At 41.3% G+C, this 22,052-nt stretch overlaps 2 protein-coding genes across 2 annotated transcripts; one reads left to right on the forward strand and one right to left on the reverse strand.

Moving 5' to 3' along the window:
• Positions 1 to 226: 226 nt before the first annotated feature.
• Positions 227 to 9,352, forward strand: tbc1d10c (TBC1 domain family, member 10C; the record flags this gene model as incomplete). Its single annotated transcript, XM_079496074.1, has 9 exons — positions 227 to 375; positions 1,253 to 1,352; positions 1,860 to 1,970; positions 2,614 to 2,720; positions 4,074 to 4,188; positions 4,470 to 4,535; positions 5,037 to 5,226; positions 5,493 to 5,650; positions 6,436 to 9,352. 9 exons carry the CDS (start codon positions 227 to 229, stop codon positions 9,286 to 9,288), a joined length of 3,849 nt encoding a protein of 1,282 aa, XP_079352200.1. The 3' UTR covers positions 9,289 to 9,352.
• Positions 9,346 to 20,181, reverse strand: rad9a (RAD9 checkpoint clamp component A). The gene is made up of 12 exons (XM_079500717.1): positions 19,821 to 20,181; positions 15,452 to 15,522; positions 15,296 to 15,369; positions 14,514 to 14,562; positions 14,063 to 14,177; positions 13,788 to 13,887; positions 12,925 to 13,031; positions 12,341 to 12,447; positions 12,128 to 12,192; positions 11,706 to 11,801; positions 10,130 to 10,364; positions 9,346 to 9,853 (listed from the first exon to the last, which is right to left on the reverse strand). Exons 1-12 carry the CDS (start codon positions 19,867 to 19,869, stop codon positions 9,734 to 9,736), a joined length of 1,188 nt encoding a protein of 395 aa, XP_079356843.1. The 5' UTR covers positions 19,870 to 20,181; the 3' UTR covers positions 9,346 to 9,733.
• Positions 20,182 to 22,052: the final 1,871 nt, after the last annotated feature.

The raw sequence follows: 22,052 nt of genomic DNA on the forward strand, positions 1-22,052 counted from the left end.
AGGTATTCTTCCATAGCCTAATGAATGAACTATTACTGACAGCTTTCTTTCCCTTGCCAATTGGTAAAGGTCTCTCTGAAACAACTTCAGGTAGGTGGCTTTGCAAAATGACATGATACTGACTGATACATTAACAGTTCTCATGATGAAAGGTTTGAGTAAATGTCATTGTGTGTGTTGATGATGACTGCCAAGCTTTCTGACATCTCCTCTCCCGCTCAGTGGGATGTTGAATCTAACCAGCCATGCAGTCCAGAAGAACCTCAGTGAAGAGGATGGTTCTGCTTCAGATGCAGGATCAGAGGCCAGTTTTGGACCAACGGTCACAGAGACTGATCGGTTTGGATTCATTCTGGCTAATGGATCCAAACATGAGTAAGTATTCCCCCCCCCATGTGTAATTATTTAGATTGTTTCTGAAGCCTATGCTGTTTTATGTTTGTTTTACTTGCCATGGTCATCATTATTCTTTTAATTACCGTCTTAATGTGATATTTTATTTGTAATCGCAAAATAACTAAAACAAACAAAAAAGTTTGAAGGACAGATCCATTCATGATTACGACAGACAGACAGACAGACAGACAGACAGACAGTCCTGGAAATGCCAAAATGTTCTGTTTGACTAGAAAGAAAGAAAGAAAGAAAGAAAGAAAGAAAGAAAGAAAGAAAGAAAGAAAGAAAGAAAGAAAGAAAGAAAGAAAAAGAAAGCAGTATAAATTCAGGACATGACCAGCTCAGAAACAAGCAACTATCACCTACAGTCCTCCCCTCCCCCTGATGATAACATCCTGGCCTGCTGTCACGAAGACGTGTGTACCACTACCTTGTGGTTTTCCTGTTTCCGGTCTTCTCTTGTTTTGCGGCACTGCTCTAACTGTAACACATAGGGGTGCAAGCTGACAATTGAGCAATTGACAATTTATAGAGAATAGATGCACCATAATTGTATACGTTTTTGAATGGTGCCTATCTTCTCCAATGAACAGCTATGTTTGTCACTATGTATGTATGTATGTATGTATGTATGTATGTATGTATGTATGTATGTATGTATGTATGTATACGCACGCACGCACGCACGCACGCACGCACGCACACACACACACACACACACACACACACACACACACACACACACACACACACACACACACACAGCTCAGTTCACACGGTGTGATTATTTTTCTTTTAATAAGAGTTTTTGTGTTTGAAATGCTGACCTACTCTTATGTATGTTGTGTTGTGTCAGGAGTGCGGGCCCTCCCCCTGAGCTGGTCAGGCAGAGAGAGGCCAAGTGGATCAACATCATCAGCCAATGGGATCACATCTTACTGAAGAACAGCAGCAAAGTATAGCATGAGAAAGATACACTAAAATATTGATGTAAACCATTGGTTCTCAAAGTGGGGTCCAGGGACCCCCAGGGGTCCTTAGGGGGGTTATTGAAAAGTTGGCTATTGAAAAATATCAGATGTACAAGCTCAAAATATTGAAAATGTTAGAATATGTTTAATATTTTAGAAGCTTTTTGTACACAAATTAATTCTCTTCTGGGGGTCCCTGGCACAACATATTTTCAGATGGGGGTCTGCGGCCAAATAAATATCAATTTGTGGGTCCTTGGCACAAAACTGCTTTTGTGAAATTATGCGCACATAGGCAATGCATAATGTAAACTAAGTAGAACACGCACAGCAAGCCAAATTCAATCCATGGTGGATCAGGTCACAGACTACAGAATAGTACAACTGGTACTATAATTATATCCCATCAAAGGTTGAACAGCGCTATATGTAACTAATTCCCAGCATATACTCTCTATGCTAATGTCCTGTCTTCTTTTCCATATGCCTCAGGTGGTCAAAGAACAGTGTCAGAAGGGCATCCCAGCCTCACTTAGAGCCAAGTGCTGGCCACTGCTGTGTGGAGCCACTGATAGGATGAAACACAACAAAGACCTCTACCAGGTAAGAGAGAAGGAAAATATATACAGTATATATTTTTTTCCTGCAGAAAGAAAGGCCTTTTTGGCTTTTAACACAGAAGTGTTGGAACTTGGAAGTAATCCAACAAATTTACTGTGTTTCAATAAATGTAGTTTTGTTAATGCTTTTAATTGGTTAAATATTTTTAAATCCCTCTGTATCTCAGAGTCACTTTTGATTTTAGGCATGTAATTATAGGTGAACTTTGTTTTCTACACAAATTGCAAAAATAGGCAATTGTAGGCTTGTATATTGGCTATTGTCATTACTTTTGCATGATACATGATAACAAATAATAGGGCCTTCATTTATGAAAAAATAAATATATTTCTGCCTAGCAGCAATGTTGTATTTTCATGCCATGCCATTGACTATTCTAGAAAGCAAAGAACAAGGTTGACCTTTAACATTTTCCAACTTTGGCTTCCTGTGTAATGTGAATGACACGCACCTCGCACCTGCATGATGATCCCCCCGTTTATTGTGTATTGTTTTGCTCTTGGTATTTTAGTATATTTCTGTTACCAAGTGTACAGCACTTTAGTTCAACACGGTTGTTTTATATGTGCTCTATAACTAAAGCGGATTGGATTGATACGAGATATTCTGTGCTTATGTGTGTCAGTCTCTGGACGCACAGCCAGCACTGAAGAGCTGGGTGGATGTTATTGAGAGAGACCTGGATCGGCAGTTCCCTTTCCACGAGATGTTCCAATCCAGGGATGGGCATGGGTAAACATTCCCACCCGCCTTTACCTCTACTTTGTTTTTGTCATCAAAGTTTTTTAATGATTTTTCAATTAAGCATACAAAATACACATGACACACAAAAGAAAAGAGAAACAAAACAAACTAAAAACAACACAACTAGCAGTCAAAAACTACCCCAAATGGACAACACCCCTCCACATTCGGTTGTTGACAATATCATCTGTAGTTGGCCCACCCAACTTTGGAAATAATATTTGACCATTTCTCTTCACTTATTTCACATCCTAAATCCCTTTGCCATATTAATCTAATATTTTCAGTCTTTGCAGTCCATTATATTTTTGAAAATTATTGAAGCACTATGCATTATTACTATTGTTGGTGGCAAGTCAAAAATAGTTTTCAACATATTAGATTCCTCTATACCCCTGTTAAGGTTGAACACACTTCCAACACTACTTCTTAGTTGAAGATATTTCGAAAATTCACCCCTACCCATTAAATTGATTCCCCAACTCCTGATATGACTTGCATCCATATATAAATCATCATTACACCTATGCCATTTCTTTGCCAAGGCTCCCAGCAAAATGAATGTTTACCTATCAAGATGAAGATACGTGGACTATCCCATATAGAAGAATATCCCTGTTTATATTGGACCTCAGACCATACCCATTGGGAATGTTTCAAAATAGGACTCTTCCCCCCTTCTACCATTTTAATCTGAAAGAGAACCTGTATGGGTTTGAAAGGAGCTACCATAGATGTTTTACCCAGTCCAGTTGGGAATCATATTCAGCCCAATGCCTCGCTAATTTAGACAATTCAAACTATAAATTATACATTTCTACATTCGGAAGAGCCAAGCCGCCACATTCCCAGGCCTAGGGGAACACATCTTTTTTATATTAATCCTTGGCTTTTTCCCATTCCACAAATAATCTCTCACCATCTGATTATATTGTTTGTATATCCCACTAGGAGTAGTCACTGTGGTAGCATCATTGATACATAATTAAATTGTGGTGCTATTACATCATTAATAGTATTAACTTTGCCCCATAAAGTAGGATTAATTATTTTCCACCTTTCCAAATTGTTCTTCATCTCTTGAAGTAGTGGTGCAAGATTCATTTCTATTATATCTGTCAACTCAGCACTTAGCTTTAGACCTAAATATTTCATTCCCACTGGTATCCATCTGAATGGAATACTGGAAACATCTGACCGGGCACACGACCTAGATACAGGACTCTGACAATTGATTTAATCCTTTACCTCTACTTGATTCTGCATTTTTTTGTCAAATTTACCGTTGTGACTATAAAGTTGTGGTTTGTGTGAATTATAACTTTTCTTCCCCACGTGAAGGCAACGTGGTCTATTCCGTGTGCTTAAGGCCTATACGCAGTACCAGCCTGAGGAAGGCTACTGTCAGGCCCAGGCACCTTTAGCTTCTGTGCTGCTGATGCACATGCCATGTGAGGTAATCCATAGTAATCAATCAGTCTACTTACTGTACCACTTACTGTACACTCTGTAAAATATATACGTATGCATATGCCACACTTACAGTATTTAGTTAAGTTGTAGTAGTAGTAGTAGTAACTCAAGCAAGGTGAAATGTAAATGCATGTATGTTGTATTATAGACCAGGTGAGATCAAACACGTTCCCATCTTGTGTGGAAATGAAACTTGTGTGGAAATGAAACCCTTATGCACGTAATTGCAACATGTTGATGTGTCTTCTTCACCTTATTTGACAGGACACCTTCTGGTGCCTGGTGCAGATCAGTGAACAGTACATGCCTGGATACTACAGCCCTCTGCTGGTGAGAACATGCAGTTACATTACTGTAGAATAGGGAAGCAACCTATTTGGTAAATGGTGCATTTAGAGAACATGTGCATTTATATAGCGCCTTTATCCAAGGCGCTTCACATAGATTGTGCATTACATTTACCCATTCACACACCGATGGCGGAGGAAAGCATGCAAGGCAACAACCTGCACATCAGGAGCAATTAGGGGTTCAGCATCTTGCTCAAGGACACTTAGGCACTAACTCTGGGGGAGCCCAGGATCCAACTGGTAACCTCACGGTTCCCATCCAGCTGTTCTACTCTACCCATTTTGGGTTTTCCATATTCATAACAAATGTATTTGTTTTCCTTTTGAGATATTTTCTTTCACATCAAAAATCATTAGACTATAACAACCCACCTATCTCCCAGACTCCCTCCCTAGTCAGAGTTCAGAGTTTGAATGAATGAAACAAAATACCCTTTCTTCTCTGAACCACCTGGACCTGTGTGTGTGTGTGTGTGTTTAGGACGGAGTTCTGTTCGACGCCACAATTTTGTCTTGGGTTCTAAAGAGAACTTGTCCAGATGCTCACAAGCACCTGCAGCGCCATGATGTGCAACCTCTCATGTTCGCCACAGATTGGCTGATGTGCCTGTTCACGCGCCAGTTGCCCTTCAACATCCTGGTCCGAGTCTGGGATCTCTTTTTCTGCTATGGTATGCATGCATGACCTAAACAGATGTCATAACAAACCGGGTTGAGACACAAGCAACAGCAACAAAGACATGATGTGATAACTCTGAGGCAATTAAAAAAAACAGTTTAGACTTAGACTGCAAACCTTTGGTTCCTACATTTAATTTACCCTACTGTGATGAAAATGTATGTGAATCTCCTTTTAGATTCCTTCCTCATTATTTGCATGCGGTGAACACAAATCCTCTCTCATTACTACTTCCACCTGCCTTTCTCTTCTGTCCAGGGGTGCGTGTCTTGTTCCAGGTAGCGGTGGTGTTGGTGCGCAGGGTGCTGGGCCACACGAGGCAGAGGCAGGAGTGTGAGGGACAGATGGAGACTCTGGAGAGACTGAGGGGTGTCAAGGAGCACATACCAGAAGAAGATGGAGCCTTTATAGGAGAGGTATGTAAAGATGATGCTATACGTGAAGGTGGCTGTGTTGCAAGCTTGCCAAGCAAGCTGCAACGATGTTGGAGATTTTTGTTTATATGCAATTGCAAGTCATACACAAAATAATTTAACGCACTCCTTTATACCTGGTGTAAACTTGACTTGTGCTGTGGCAAAGTTAAAGTTGAAGTAAACTAAACTGTAAACATACTGTGCAATGAACTACACAGGGACAATATCAATTGCAGTGCAATAATATACAGTATGTGACAGTCATGTTCTGACCTTGCATTGTGATTGGGGCCAATAAGTTCTGGTAAAACTACTGAGACTGAATTTCTATGAAAGTATCAAGGAGTATGATCAATTGACCAAATATGGAAATATGGACTCAAAAATGTAAACGGCACGGAGGTAAAGTTAAACAAGAAAAAAAGGATAACAAAAGGTCTGGGGACTCATTTCTAAACATTTCGCGAAGCTCGGCCTATCAGTGAGGCTGAAACCAATACCCCACACACTGGTTCTGGAGAACCGCTGTTTTATCCCTGGATGAACTAGAAAGGGAAATTATTTTGTACACAATAAGCTTATCATTATCTTGATATCCAATCATAAATATTTATAATGAAACTTGTATAGTATAGTTTAAGATCTGTGAGGTATTGGTGGGCTGCGCTCATAGGCAAGAGACCAAAGGCAGAGTGCACCAGCCATGTGACACACCAGTGACAATATCGCAATGGTATATCAATACCTATTGTGAATAATTTCATCCATCTCCCATTTTGTTTCAGGTGTGCTCTGTGCCGCTCTCAACAAAGGATCTGGAGAGGGAGACCGAGAGGGAGCTGAAGAGGTGGAGGGAAGAGCGACCCTCATCCACATTTGACCCCAGAGGTCGTTACCATGGATACAGGATGGCATTGACAATGTTTCAGTTGAAGGAGGAAGAAAGGAACAGGAAGGAGAGAGAGAAAAGCAACCTCTCTGTGCCTCTTGCTCGATCAGCCTCTACACTCTCCCTTAGCCTCTCTCCATCCATCCTCCGAAAGTGGAGGAAAGGCGTTAAGGCTGACACAAGCGATTGGGAAGGCGGAGGTGAAATTGGGAAGCATAATTTAATGGAAGCCAGGGAGAAGGGAGGAAGGGACAGCTGGATTAACAGCAGGGAGAAGGGAGGAAGGGACAGCTGGACTAACAGCAGTCCAAAGAGTGTGCAGCACATTGCGGAAGAAGAGGAGGTCTTAGAGGAGCACAGAAAACACATGGAAGCAAATCTAACTGGACAAATCAAACTTGAAGAACTTTGCAAAGAACAAGAGAGCCAGACCACACCAACGAAACATAGGGAAGCGAAAGATAGAGAGAGGACCCCCTCAAACAAACTAGAGCAGACCAAGTCAGTAAAAAAGAACACACAGCCCAAAGAGACAGATGAACTAAACAGCTCTTCGCCATCACAATGCACAGATAATTCTGAAGGAGACAGAATTGAAGCGACAGAAACAAGGCAATGTTCAGTCAATGGTCAGTTCAGTGAAGAAGAACTGGACCAAAAAGATGAGCTGGATCATAGTGGCCAATCACAGGTCACGGAACAGCAGAGTTACAACCTGAAACAGGAAATGGAGGCAGCAGAAACACAGGAAGAGAAAACGAAACAGAAACAGCTGTCAGTAAATGAAAATATGGTGACCACGGGGGGGAAACCGACTCAGATAATGGAAGATGCTGATAGTGATCTAAACCCAGGGGTAAATACACAAGCAGCAGATGACACAATAAATGAACCTGTGGCACAGATGGAAACAAGAGCAGAGAAGCAACTAATCGAAAATGTGCAAAATATGAAGATGGAAACGCATACAGAGATAATTACAAGAAATGAGACTGAGGTCAAGATGGGATATAACACAGATCTGGTCTATCAGAGAGATGGGGAATCTGAGGCACAAATTGCTGAAGAGTCGGATAAAGCAAAGGAGCTGCAACAAGAACCAGAAGTGATTAGAGAGACAACCAAGGAGTCACAGGCAGTTGTGGTAGACGTTAGAGATAAAGATAATGAGGCAACAGAAATTAAATCGGAATCTCGCACTCAAACTGAAAAAGAAACTAATGTACTGGCAAATGCCCAGACATACATAGAGGAAAATACAGGAACACAGGAAGAACTTGAGACAGAGCTGGAGCTAGACTTACAATTACACAAACAGGTAGAATCATACAGAGAAATTATGAAAGAGACAGGCACGTCATTACCAACGGAACGCACTAACCAAAAAGACAACACCGATTTAGTAGTTCATATATCTGTGGAATCCATGACAAAGTTAACTGCTTTCACAGGGCAAGACTTAAAAATACCATCATCTGGAGATTCCACAACAGAATCAGATGAAGCATTAGCTGAAAGTTCAGAGAAAGGGTGTGAGATGGAATTACCTGAGGCAACAGAAGAGACTCTTTCAGCAGAACACACACAAAAAGACAATGACACAAGCACATGCAAACAAGCAGAGACACCAGAAGAAACTCAGTTACACCTAGAGATTACAGATTCCATACCACCTCAAGAGAAGACACAAACTTCGACAGAGCCCACAGAGAAGAGATCTGCCATCAGTCCTGATGAGAAAATGAGTTCATTACAGATCTTTACACCAGAGCAGCCTGCAGCTGAACAACCAGAGAGTCAGGCCACCATTAGTCCCATGGAAGACAAACAGAAGACTGAAAATGTTACAGAAAACAGGGAAGATGCAGAAACTGGCATTATAACGTCTGCGGGGAAGATTATTTTATCCGTCATCCCTCAGCAAATGCATAAAGGCAAGTGCACCACAATGGACAATCCAAGCATTGCAAGTAAACCACCAGCCCTAAACACAGATGATTCTCACCTTTCTGCTGACCAGGCTGAACTCTGCAACCCAGAAGTGATACAAGCTGCTGGCTCCCGTATAAGCATCTCCTCCGGTGACTTTCGCATACGTAAGTCGTCCAGCTCCTTAGGATCCAGGTTAGCTTGCAGGCTTTCAGAGGACCTTTTCACTGCCCCGCAGCAACTGAACCAATCAGAATCTATCCCCAGACAACCAGAACATGCTCCATCCCAATCTATTCCCAAGTCAATTAACTCCAACCGAAATCTTCTTGACACCCATTCTGGCGACGGCTCTATCGAGAAAGAAGAGCAATCAATGGAGTCTAAAAATACTATTGGCATTAAAGAGACGATGGCACTACAATCCAGACACGGTCAGAAGCCTCTTGACAGCCCTAAACGCTTTGGCCTCTTCCGCCGTCTGAAAGGAGAGCATCCAAAACCGATCAAGGAAAAAGCTGTACCCAAAGTCCAGGTCCCTAAAATCTTTATTCAAGACTTCAGTGATGGAGCAGATAAAGACCTAATGGTAGAGCATGTAGACGGAGATAAATTGACCTCTAAGGAGAGGAAGAGGAGACGGAGGGAACAAGAGAGGATGGAAAAGGAGGAAGATAAGTTGAGAAAGAAAAGAGAGGTGGAGAAAGAGAGAGAGAGGCGGAAACCGCAGACAAGGGGCAAGAGTTTCCAGGTTCAACAAGGCAGAGGGAGCATTGGTTCCAAACAACACTCTGCTCCATATGCGGATACCTACTTCTAACAGAGACATGCTGCATGTACATTTTTTTAGATGTAAATAAAACTATTTCTATTTCCAAACGTTCAAAAAAAAGTTTGTTTTATTCAGTGGGGCTTATGTTCTGCACAATGATCAACACTGACTACCCCAGTGTTAGAGAAAACAGGAAGTGCGTTTAGTCCATTTTTTCTCTTCATAATCCAAGAAGTTCAAATGTGATGTCATTATTATCATCTTCCGATAAACTCTTGCATGCTGCAGTTCCTCTCTCAATGCATATTGTTTGTCCACGTAATTGACGAAAAACATACAGGTTTGTAATATCTGAAAAATAAAAAAGCAAGGACTTCTAAGGTTTTCTTATACTTGCACTAGGACTGGTCGCTGCAAGTCCATGGTGTGAAAGTGTGTAGACACACACACACACATACACACACTTAAGTCTCTTTTTATCCAACTGTCCATATCATGGCGACTCTGCTCGAGTGTCATCCTCACTGTCACTGGCCAACACATCCTGCCCAGTCACCGTCTGATTGGCCATCGGAGAAGTGGGAAACACTGATCCAAAGAACAGGGAACGGAACTGAAAGGATAAGGGGAGAGTGAGTGCAAATGTAACCAAGTAAATATTTGTATTGCAAGGTATCAGCACTCAAGGCTACAAAATTTGCACACAATTAATGAAACCATGCTAAACCAATACCTTAATCAATGTAACCATACTAACAGTGCCTAACTTGAATGCATGCCAAATGGGTGCATTATAATATGTCCTGCTTCAGACGGCAATAATTCCAATATTGTGCTTTTTTGTGTGGTTATCAAGTTGCAAACTTTCCAAATACCACAAGGGCCATACTTTTTTATTAGGTGGTCTTTCTGTGCCCGCTGGTTCATCTTCCTCCTCTTCACTGTGTGGCCTACTCCTTTGATTGGCTGCGGATAGCTGGTTTAACAACACATGGCTGGGCAAGGGGGGTGAGGGTGGACGCGCAGCCAGGGGAGCAGGTGCTACGCTGGTATCCATGGCTATGAGGTAGGAGTCCATGTCATCATTCATGAAGTCGTCAGGAGGGGGCGGTGGTGTATTTGAACTGAGAGTGGTGGGGAAGGAGGTCAGAGGCATTAGGTGGTGATGAATATAACATCACAAAACCTCAGTCACTGATACTAAAATCTGATTTTTTATTTTTTTCTATGAACCTGTGACTTGACACCCATACTGTTATAAAACGAAAATAAAAAGATTTTGAAAAGAAAAGAATATAACATCACAATCAATTCACAAACCTCTACATGATTTCCCATGATACAACGTCTACACAGGGCACTATAAGAGGCATGGAGATTAGTGGTAACAAGCTAAGAGAGTTTCTTTGTAAAAACTAAATGGACTCTGAGGGACTACAAACACACCCAGGTGGCAATGAATTAATGAAGAGAGATAACACACACTTTGACGGTCCTGTCACCTGAAATGGAGATTTCTCCTAAACAAATTAAAGAGTATTGGAGGGTGACACCTATATAATAAAAAATCACACCCGTGTGAACTGAGTGGTGTAAGGTCTTATATAGACTGATCAGCTGTGGTCTGACGTAATGTCTGACGTAATGAAATCACACCCGTGTGAACTGGGTGACCATAGCAACCATGCTCATTTTTTGGTACGAACAGACAGACAGACACGTAAACTAACAAAGCCAGTTGTAGGAGTGGTTTACACCACTCAAAAAACAAAACAGCATTCCAGCACTGTATACCAGTGATTTTCAACCAGTGGACCAACAGTGGTCCTTGAGGGTGTTCCAGGTGGTCCCCAGGTAAATGATGGAGAATTTGAACCAAATGGACCCTTATTAGTTCTTTAACTTTTGAGAGTGTTCGCTCTCAAGAGTTAAGTCATTGTTAAACAAATAAGTCTACATTTATTAGAGAATGGAATTGTGGACAAAATCCTATCCAACGATAACAAAATTCTTTAGTTTTGGGTCGGCACATCTAAATGTCATCACATGGTGGTCCGTGGTAACCTGACTCCGCCAGATGGGGCAGCAGAGAGTACACTGGGTTCCCCCCTCCTGCTCCCATCTGGGAACTCTCAGCCAATCAGCGGCAGCTAGAGGCGGGATCAAGGCAGCACTGTGTATGCCTTGATCCCGCCTCTGCCTGCCGCTGATTGGCCAGGCCGTTTTGTGGCCGGAGCATCAAGTCTGCCCATCTGGCGGAGTCAGGTTAGGTCCGTGGCTCAAATGCTGAAAATAAAATGGGCCTGGATAATGAAAAAGGTTGAAAACCACTGCTGTATACAGTGGACGGGGTCTAATATTCTGCACTCAGAGCGGAGCCCCATCAAGTATAAATATAAAGAATACAAATTCTGGTTCTAAAGAAACCAATGCTTGCATTTAATCAACTGTGAATGACTAGTTACCGTTTGGAGTTGTTACGAAGGTTGGAATCATCAGAAAGGGTGGCCAGCACAAAGTTCCCCTCCAATACACTGTCTGTTACCGACAATACCACAGGACTGTCACACACACACACACACACACACACACACACACACACACACACACACACACACACACACACACACACACACACACACACACACACACACACACACACACACACACACACACACACACACACACACACACACACACACACACACACACACACACACACACACAGATTGATTACAGATTAACAATCAATGCAACTGATTGTGTGTGTGTGTGTGTGTGTGTGTGTGTGTGTGTGTGTGTGTGTGTGTGTGTGTGTGTGTGTGTGTGTGTGTGTGTGTGTGTGTGTGACGTACTTGTGTGTGTGTGTGTGTGTGTGTGTGTGTACCTTCCTGGCTCATCAAAGTGTATGGAGATTGGAAGACCAGTGGACTCTGCAAACACCAGTAATCCCTGGAAAACAGATCGCAATCTTAAAAGAAACCACTCTAGGATGTCTTTGCTCTCCATATGCTCAAAGGTCCTTTACCCCTCTTATGTATTAGCTTCCTTTCCTCCTTCTTCCCTATCCTTCTGTCCCTCCCTCTGTCCTATGTCTCACCCGTAGTTCCTTCAGACAGAAAGTGATGCTGGCCCCAGTTTCAACTGCAAAATGGTCAAATTCATCTGAAGCAAGACAGAGCTCTGTCATCATGGCCCTGGACTGTTCTGAGAAAGAGATGGAGGGTACAGTCAGAAAGTTTGTTTCACTTCTTCAACACATACATAGCTGTCCATTAAAGTAATTTGACAGCTTGGACATTTTGATACTGAAAGTAGTAAGAAATGGGACCGTTACTGGAAGTCCAAATGAGAAATTGACTGCTTTAACCCATTGAATAAGACCTGAGGCCGATTCTACAAATGCCTTCTACAATCAGTAGTTCTCACACTTTTTTTTTTGTTCTCACACTTTCAAGATTTTTCAACATTTAAAAATAGCAGATATACATGGTTGCAGCGCGGCATGATGGGACACGCTGTGAGCTTGTATGTCTGCTATTTTTGAATAGCCAACAAAAAAATCTAAAATGACACAGACAGATGCTTTCCCTGTTTTAATGGGTTAAATCCTAGGGAGGTTTGAGCTTTTTGCTACATCAGTATATAATGTTTTAGAAGTGTGAAATAGGGAAATCCATTCACCTGTGTCTTCTTCAACATGGTTCCTGAACCACACCCGATCATCGCTCACTGACAGGGTCACTTCCTCCAAAGAGGGAGGGAAATTTAACACTGTGTCAACCAGTACCCTGTGAGGGAAGAAAATGAAATCAAGAAGAATAAAGACCAGTAAGATACGATACATTAAAACCCACAGTCAGTGAGTACAGATTGTTTCACCATAGAAACAGAAAAGTGTAGAATTTCCACTTTAGCAACATAGTGAATGTGATTCCATGTTGTTCCTGTCTTTCCCTTTGCGGTTGCTCCATTGGTTCCCTCAACTCAGGCACAGTCATCTCTGGGAGTCTGCCTCATCAACCGATTGGTCCACTAATCTTGAGTTGGGTCCTCCATTCTCTGGCAAACAGTTTCTATATGTGACATATGTGATGCGTGTAGAAAATAAAGAGCAGAAGTGGTCGCAGTTGGCCTGGGCCGGCCTAGTGGTCTGGGCAATTAGGCAGCCGGACAGCGCGTCACAGGTTCGACTCTCGATCCTGACGACCAGATGCTCACTCCCCATCTCTCTCCACCCATTTTCTGTTAACTTACTGTGCACTGTCAAATAAGGGCGGAAAAAGCCCAAAAAATATCTGTTGACCTGGCTTCGAGGCTAGAGTCTCCACACACAGCAGAGAGAGAGCTGGCTCAATGGTGCAAAGTTGTAGTTGCGGTTGTGATCCCAAAGTCTGCATATCCCCGGGTATGGACGAGTACACTCCGATTACTACACCACTTACTCTGTTGTTGGTTGACAAAGCGTCACGGCACTTACTCTGACCCTGATCTCGCACTTTATAACGTCTAACTTTTAAATGGTAAAGCAGAGAGTTTTGACAGACCTAGGCTGTGTTCGGAGTATGTTAGGGCAGCTCTCCTTGTCAAATACAGCCTGTAAACTCTCACTGTCCTGGAAAGAAAGGTTATGCGTCTTCAATAGTCCTGCAGGATACAAGCAAACCAAGACACACAGACACAAACAAGGACACACACAAAGGTCAGTTAGAGAAAACTACTGTGATAATGTAAATGTAAAATAATACAGCTGAGACCTGCAGTATGAAAGCCATCTCTGAAGAACTAAACAAGCTATAAAGCAGCAGGCCACTGTCCATACCTTGTTTACAGTGCAGGGTGAAGGTGAGGTGGTTCTTCTCTCCATCCAGCTTGATGTGACATTTCTCTACAGTCTTCTCCAGAGTGGCCAGGGACCTGAACACTGCCTGCACACTCTGACTCGCACACAGAACAACAGAGGACGGATGAAGTAAGGACAAATATGAGAAAAAGGAGTTATAAACCATAAAGGAAATCCTCTGCCCCTCCTTCTGCTGTATATATGTATATGTATGTATGTATGTATGTATGTATGTATGTGTGTGTGTGTGTGTGTGTGTGTGTGTGTGTATATATATATATATATATATATATATATATATAGTATAGGTCTATATATGACTGCTGCCTAGACCTACACCACCTTCTGTTTTTTTATGTGCAGAAGTGCTCTATTGTTCATGGATGGATGGATAGATGGATAGATAGATGGATAGATAGAATATATATACCTTAATGGCCACTCTGCAGCGAAAGCCCTGCCCATGGCGAATAGTATACCTGCAAAACAATTTCATGACATCATAAATCAATCAATCAATCATTATTTCAGACTCTAATAGGTCCATATAAAAGACAATACAGGGGAAGAGAAGAGTACCCAAGTGTCATTTTTCAAGTCCTTCAACTTCATCATGAAACGATAACACTCGCCTTAAAACAAGCTCGCCCTAATTTTTTTCCGCCGACCTCACGCCACGACAGCTCGTGGGGCAGTTATTTTATTCTTGGATTTGTTTTACTGAAAATAAGGTTAGAAATAAGTTTAGGGTTAGGCGTAGTTTTACTGGGGTTAAGGTTAGGAATAAGGTTAGGTTTACCCGTTTAGGCATAGTTTACTGAGGTTAAGTTTAGGAATACCAAGCGAGCATCCATGACACTGTACATCAGAGTCCTGAGGACAGCATCTAGAGTGGGAACACCACTGTTTACAAACAATTGGCTGGCATTTGTGCACCTCGGGAGCCTCAGCAGGATTATATGCCACTCGCACTCACAGCTTAATGCTTATTATATTTACCTTTACTGTAGCGGCATCACAAGTGGGCAGTATACAGTGGTGTACTGTAAGCTTTACAAAGGGCGATCAACAACAGTACACGACGACATTAACATGACAACGTAAATTGTCTCATGACAATAAGAACTTGTGGTTGTGCTACAGTTGCACTGAAATACATACAGTATGACAGAGAAGTTAAGCATTCACTCATGTCCAAACAAAAATATTTACCTGCTGAAAAAGAGAGGTGCAAACAGGAAGCAAGCATACGCTGACCGTGAGGAGTTCACAGATCGCAGGGCCAACTACAAGACAGAGCAAATACAACAGTTGGCACTTGCAACAGTTCCTGCTGTACAACTATTTATGTCAAAGACAAAACCATACCCCATCTTCCTCAGGTTCCAGATAGAGCTCATCTCCTATCCTGGACAAAGAGTGGACAGCTTTGGCAAGCACTGGAAGGCAATCGCACACACGCACATACACACAGTATCAAAATGGGGAAATCTGTCCATCCAAATAAAAATGCAACACAGGTGCAAAAGTAGAATGTGACTGCAAGCTGTTCTGCTTATTAAATGTTTATGTTTGGATCTTCAAGGCACATTCACATTGGCCTATTATAGCGCCACCAGGAGGCCACAACCTGCCCTGCCCCGAGGGGCACTTTTTCTAGTTTTTCTTGTGTTCATGGGTATATAAGGATTTCTTTTTTCTACTTTGGGCTTGAACTGGTGAGGTGGGTGATGCATCTCAAGGGGTTAATCCTTCTAATAAAGGTACTATAATATATTCTGTCTTATAGTGCGGCGGATAACCAAACCAATTGTGCATTTTATGACTAAAGCATGAAACTTTCAGCATATCATCTACACACCCCAAGGTTTGATTTCAGACGTGGAACCACTTTCTGACTGACCTCTGGTGACCTTGAGGGGTCATTGACCTCAGAATTGCATTTTTGCACGTTTTGCTCCATTATTTTCCACTATAATAATTTATTATGTTTGTTAAATGGAAGTTTTGTTCTAATGAATGACAACTTAAACCCCAATAGTCTACAGAAATGGTGAATCATGTCAACATTTATGATATAAATGTTATGACATTGTTATAACATTAAAAACATCTAGGAGAGAGATTGTGCGGAGAGAGATAGAGTTAAGGTTAAGCTCATATATGGAAGGTATTGTGCATGTTATGACTAAAGCATGACACTTTCTACAGTGTTTCTATATACCATGAAGTTTGTTTTTAGATGTGGAAACACTTCTGAATTTACATCTGGAACTTGTCAGAGGCTGTACACATTTCGGGCTGTCAAACCATGTTGTAAACCGCCATAGGGCCCATGTTAAACCCAGAAATGTTGTTTCCTTTAAACTTTTATTAAAATGTCATCTATAGGCTAGCAGATAAGACTAAGATTGTTTGCTAAAAGTTATATGTTGGACAATTTGAGGAATTAGCATAATGAGCAAATCAATTGCTTAATGAGCAACTTAACTGGAAATGGCTATCATTTTGCATCCAGTTAACTTCGAAAGGTGACTTAAGAGTCAAAGTCTATGTTTGTGATATCCAGAAATTAATCTGCTGTTATGGTGAAGTCATGCACCCTTTCTTCATTAGCATGATTGGCATAAATTATAACATAGGTACAAATTAGGAATTAGCTATACAGTATTATTGCTTTTAGTCAACATATCAAGGTTGTTTTAGAGTCTACATCTATATTATGTTGATACATAAATTAATCTCTTGCCATAACTAAATTATGATATTGTTCCTCATTTGCATAATTTGCAAAAAGTATATAATAATTCGTCCCAAACCAGGAAATAGTAATATTTTAACTTAATCATTTAAAAAGGTGCTTTTAGAGACTATGGGCTGTATTTTGCGTGTCTTAAGTACCAGGTCTATTACATAACTTAAGACCTGGAGGCGTGATCAATGCCATTTGGCTATTCTGAGTGGCCAAAGAGCATTGACCACGCCTCCAGGTCTTAAGGTAAGTAATAAGACCTGGTACTTAAGACACACAAAATACAGCCCTATAAGTATAAACCATTAAAAAGTAAATTGTCTGGATCGGTGTCCATTTATCGATTGATTTTGTCCACCTTCTCACCTGATCCCATGCTCACCTAAGAAATCACTAAAGAGCTTTTCCATGAAGTATGCACACCACACTGGACCTCAAGCTCTAGGCCTATTTTATGTCTAATACAGTGGAGTGACGGAGCAGCAGTGGCTCATGAGGTAGATCGGACATCTTGGAATCTGAAAGTACGGCATGATGCACACTCTGATGGCATTCATTGGCTGCATTGGAACATTGATGAACATGTCTGTGATAAAAGTAGGCATCGAGTGTTATCAGATGCTTGTGCTTGTCCTCCTTCCTGTTGTATGTGAATGTGATACTGTCTCCTTACTCTCCTGAGAAAGTACCATGCCTAGTCTCAATACAGTTCCTGTTGGAACTTCTACATCCCATTCACAAGAAGGATGGCCATAGCTGAATGGAACACCTGGGAAATTCCAGGCCCCGGCAATGTGTCAAGGTATACATAGCAAGACCCTTAATCCCCAACTACCCCCTGACCTCAAAGGTCTGATGGCCTTGAGCAGCAATAACCTAATTGAAGCAGAAAACTGAATTTTGAAACAATATGATTAATATAAGGTCTAATACACAAAGATGAAGACAAAGAAGATGCAGAGGCTGAAGGGAATGAGGAGAGAGATGATGGAGATAGTGGAAAAATACCATTGAGTCTGTGAGGTTGTGGTTCACTAATGCTCATTATGATACATTTTTTGTCCACTCAGTCTGTGTCTCAGAGTAGGGCTGTGGACAGTTCAGAGACTTGCCTACCGGTGACATTGTCGGTAGGCAGGTTTGTTCATTTCGAACATTTAAATGTTTTAATTTGATTTTGTATTAATGTGAGAACAATGACTTCTATAATAGCTAACTTTCCAAAAATATAAAGTCTTCAGTTTATATTAGCTTGGATTCTCCATCGATGTCACTGGTAGCAAGTGTTATGACAGAAATGGTACCATATTATCTCCCAACATCTCCTTAAACTCCTGCCACCTGGTAGGAGGTTTAAGAGTATCCAGTCACTCCCCCCAAAACATATGAACCCTGAACCCTCGCCATATACTGCCCCAAAACCAAAATCATGAGATGAATAGGGCATACAATATAGCAGTGGCAGCCATTTGCGGGTTCGTTTCAGACCCCATTGTTTTTTTCCCATGAAGATTTCTACAAATATTTATATAAAAAAATAATAAGCCTATAGAATCAAGCCATCCAGGACCCTACTGAATCATGACGATAAAACATTTGATTATGTGATGTATATCCTTTGTTTTGAGGTTTTTACATTTTTCTTTTCACAGAATCAAATGTGTTGTGGTCATTAATTACCAGGATCCTGGATGGCTTGATTACATAGGCTTAGAATAATTGATTGTTTGTAAATCTCTATATGTGAAAAATGAATGGGGTCTGGATGGATGGAACCAGAAAATGGCCACCACTGCTATGCCCTATAGCACCTTTGAATATACTGTAAGGATATTGGATATAAAAACCAAACAAACTCATCAATCAAGTCTTTCTGTATTTTTTTTCCCCCCTAACTTCATTAAAAAAATGAAGACCAATACAATAATGTTAAAATAACGACAACTATCTCTTCTGTGGTTCTTGTCATGTTTTACTCTTCGCTGCCACAAGCTCCTGTGCAGCTTTCTTGGCTTTGACCATCTCCTTATACCTCTTCATACAGTCCTTTTTGTAGCTAGCACTGTAGAAAGTGTCATGCTTTAGTCATAACATGCACAATACCTTCCATATATGAGCTTAAAGATGGAGTGCCACAATCTTTGCATTTCTTCCAGTTTTTCATGTGTCTATGAGGTGACAGTACTTCATTAGACACCCTGGAGTCGTTTTTATGTGCAATGGTGTATTAACTTTGTATTGGAGGCTTAACTGTTGGCAGTCAAAAGGGCCAATGAAATAAACAGTAATATAGTGACATCACACTATCAGCCCCTCCCCTAACCCCTCCCCCTTTATCATACAACTACAGCTGTGGGTGCGGCTTCAGTTCAGGTGGATCACCACCCATCACCACCCACCAGGCAAACCAGGCATACTTAATGAACTGGTGGGCGTGTCCACATAATAGCATGATGAACAAATACTGTACACTTTTTGGAGAAAGTTCTTCCTCCTAATATTATAATAATACCTGATGATCATGTTTTAGGGTGGAAAGAAATCGTGACACTCCATCTTTAACCGCCGCACTCTCTCTCTCCGCACAATCTCTCTCCTAGATGTTTTTAATGTTATAACAATGTCATAACATTTATATCATAAAAGTTAACATGATTCACCATTTCTGTAGACTATTGGGGTTTAAGTTGTCATTCATTAGAACAAAACTTCCATTTAACAAACATAATAAATGATTATAGTGGAAAATAATGGAGCAAAACGTGCAAAAATGCAATTCTGAGGTCAATGACCCCTCAAGGTCACCAGAGGTCAGTCTGAAAGTGGTTCCACGTCTGAAATCAAACCTTGGGGTGTGTAGATGATATGCTGAAAGTTTCATGCTTTAGTCATAAAATGCACAATACCTTCCATATATGAGCTTAACCGCCGCACTATATAGCCTACAAGAGACAGTGTAAATTAAAATATGTACTTTGGCGTTACCTTTCACATTTCCTCCAGTCACAACGCAGTCCATTTCATTCATTCTCATGGGGAGGTTGGGTGTAGGATAATGGAAATGACAGCTGACAGGAGGCTGCTGGTTAGCAACTATGGCTAACCACGGAGCCCAACAGTTTGAGCCCAAAGGCGAGTCCTTTGAAGAGCAATAAGTACACTCTGGTACTTGTGTATTATTTATATGATCTCCCTGGGCTTCTTGCTACGAAACAAGTCGCACAACAAAACATTTTCAACCGTTCTGTCATGTGTGAAGACTCGAGAACCGATACTATACTATATTTACGCATCTCTATGGAAGCGACCATCACATTGTTTACGCCGCCATAACGAACGTCCGCACTGTCGACCAATCAGACGGGAGAACATTTGGGATAGGCGTGGTTTTGACTGGGCGCATGCGCATTCAACTTTAGCTTTTTCCTTTTTTCTAAACCTGTGTGTTGCTTTCCTCCGAGGTGGAAAGCCTGATAGTACAGCGGCTTATACCCCAATACAAGAGGTATTGTGCACTTTTTCAAAAAAGCATGAAACTTCTACCATAGTTAGATGATATCATGAGGTGTATTTTCAGATGTGGAGTCAAGTCAGATTTGACCCCTGAGGCCCGGTAGAGCATAATATGTGACCAATACCCATAACATCCTATATAAGGCAAAAAAGTCCAAATTTCATCATTCTTTAAGTAGCATGTGACATATGAAACTAGGGTGTTTGCATGATTCTGAATCCATTCCAAGCATTAGTTTTGCAAAAAAACACTCATTGGGCTTAAAACGGCCATGCCCACTTGCCCAAATGTGCTGGCATCATCAATTTGTGATGACGGCATTGGCCGTTTTTAGCCCAATGAGTGTTTTTTTTGCAAAACTAATGCTTGGAATGGATTCAGCATCATGAAATCACCCTAGTTTCATATGTCACATGCTACTTAAAGAATGATGAAATTTGGACTTTTTTGCCTTATATAGGATGTTATGGGTATTGGTCACATATTATGCTCTACCGGGCCTCAGGGGTCAAATCTGACTTGACTCCACATCTGAAAATACACCTCATGGTATCATCTAACTATGGTAAAAGTTTCATGCTTTTTTGAAAAAGTGCACAATTTTTTGGTAATCCGCTGTACTATGAGGCCAGAGCCATATTTCTGAGGCTCTGGGTGAGGCGAGGTTAGTGTGCTGCTGGTTCTCACTTTCACATGAAAGTTGTGGTTTATAATACATTAGTAACATTACAAAAGCATTTAGTTGAGACATTTCCTACCGTGACTTTGTGGAATAAGTGTGACATATTTAGAAGAAAAAAATATATATATATGTGATGGGTCCAGTGATGTAAATAGGTTTTCAATGTAATGAGTCCCGGGATGCAGGGATGGTCTTTTAGATGAGTCCCAGGGACAGTTTATGAGTCCCACTTCAACGACGTTAGGACAAATTGCAGCATTTAACTCCCATTTAATTGTATATGGTTATAATGTGTTCTTGTAGAAACAAGAAGAAGACATGATTATTATAACTAAAGCTAGCAAAATAAACTAGAATAAAAAACAGTACAGTAGTACATCCCGTGGATGCAGAGGTCGTTGTTTTATTGCATCCCTTAACTATAAACTGCGTTTTGGGATGCAAAATGCACCCTATTTTCTACCAGTTCCACATAAGATGGAAATGGCCACCTTATCCTAAGCGGGATATGGCCTATAATTTTTCCCAAAACATTTCCAGACTCAATTGCTACAAACTGTACTATAGTCCATGAGATGCAATTTACCAACATTTCAGCCTTTAACCTCAGACATAACCTCAGATATAAATAGTAATTGTGCCCACCAAAACGCCCACATGGCCATTGACCACACCAGGGCCACTGTGGAAAGAGGGTGTGTTATGTGTGATAGAAAGAAAGAGGAAGGGAGCGACATAGAATGATAGCAGTGAAAGAGAGAGAGAGGCAGAGGCACTGTCAGTTATGTGTCTAGCCTCACTGGTATTTCTTGTTGGTCTGCATCTGTAAGGTCTATGGAACGCTGCTATGCAATAAACCGCTCTCTCTCTCTCTCTCTCTCTCTCTCTCTCTCTCTCTCTCTCTCTCTCTCTCTCTCTCTCTCTCTCTTCCAACCCAACAGAGATGACCTGGACAGTTGCTGCTCAAGAGGTGTGACTGAACAGCCTCTGTGCACAGTAAATAGACGCATGTACATTTCTT

Source organism: Electrona antarctica, assembly GCF_951216825.1.
Source record: "Electrona antarctica genome assembly, chromosome: 1".
Taxonomy (NCBI): Eukaryota; Metazoa; Chordata; class Actinopteri; order Myctophiformes; family Myctophidae; genus Electrona; species Electrona antarctica.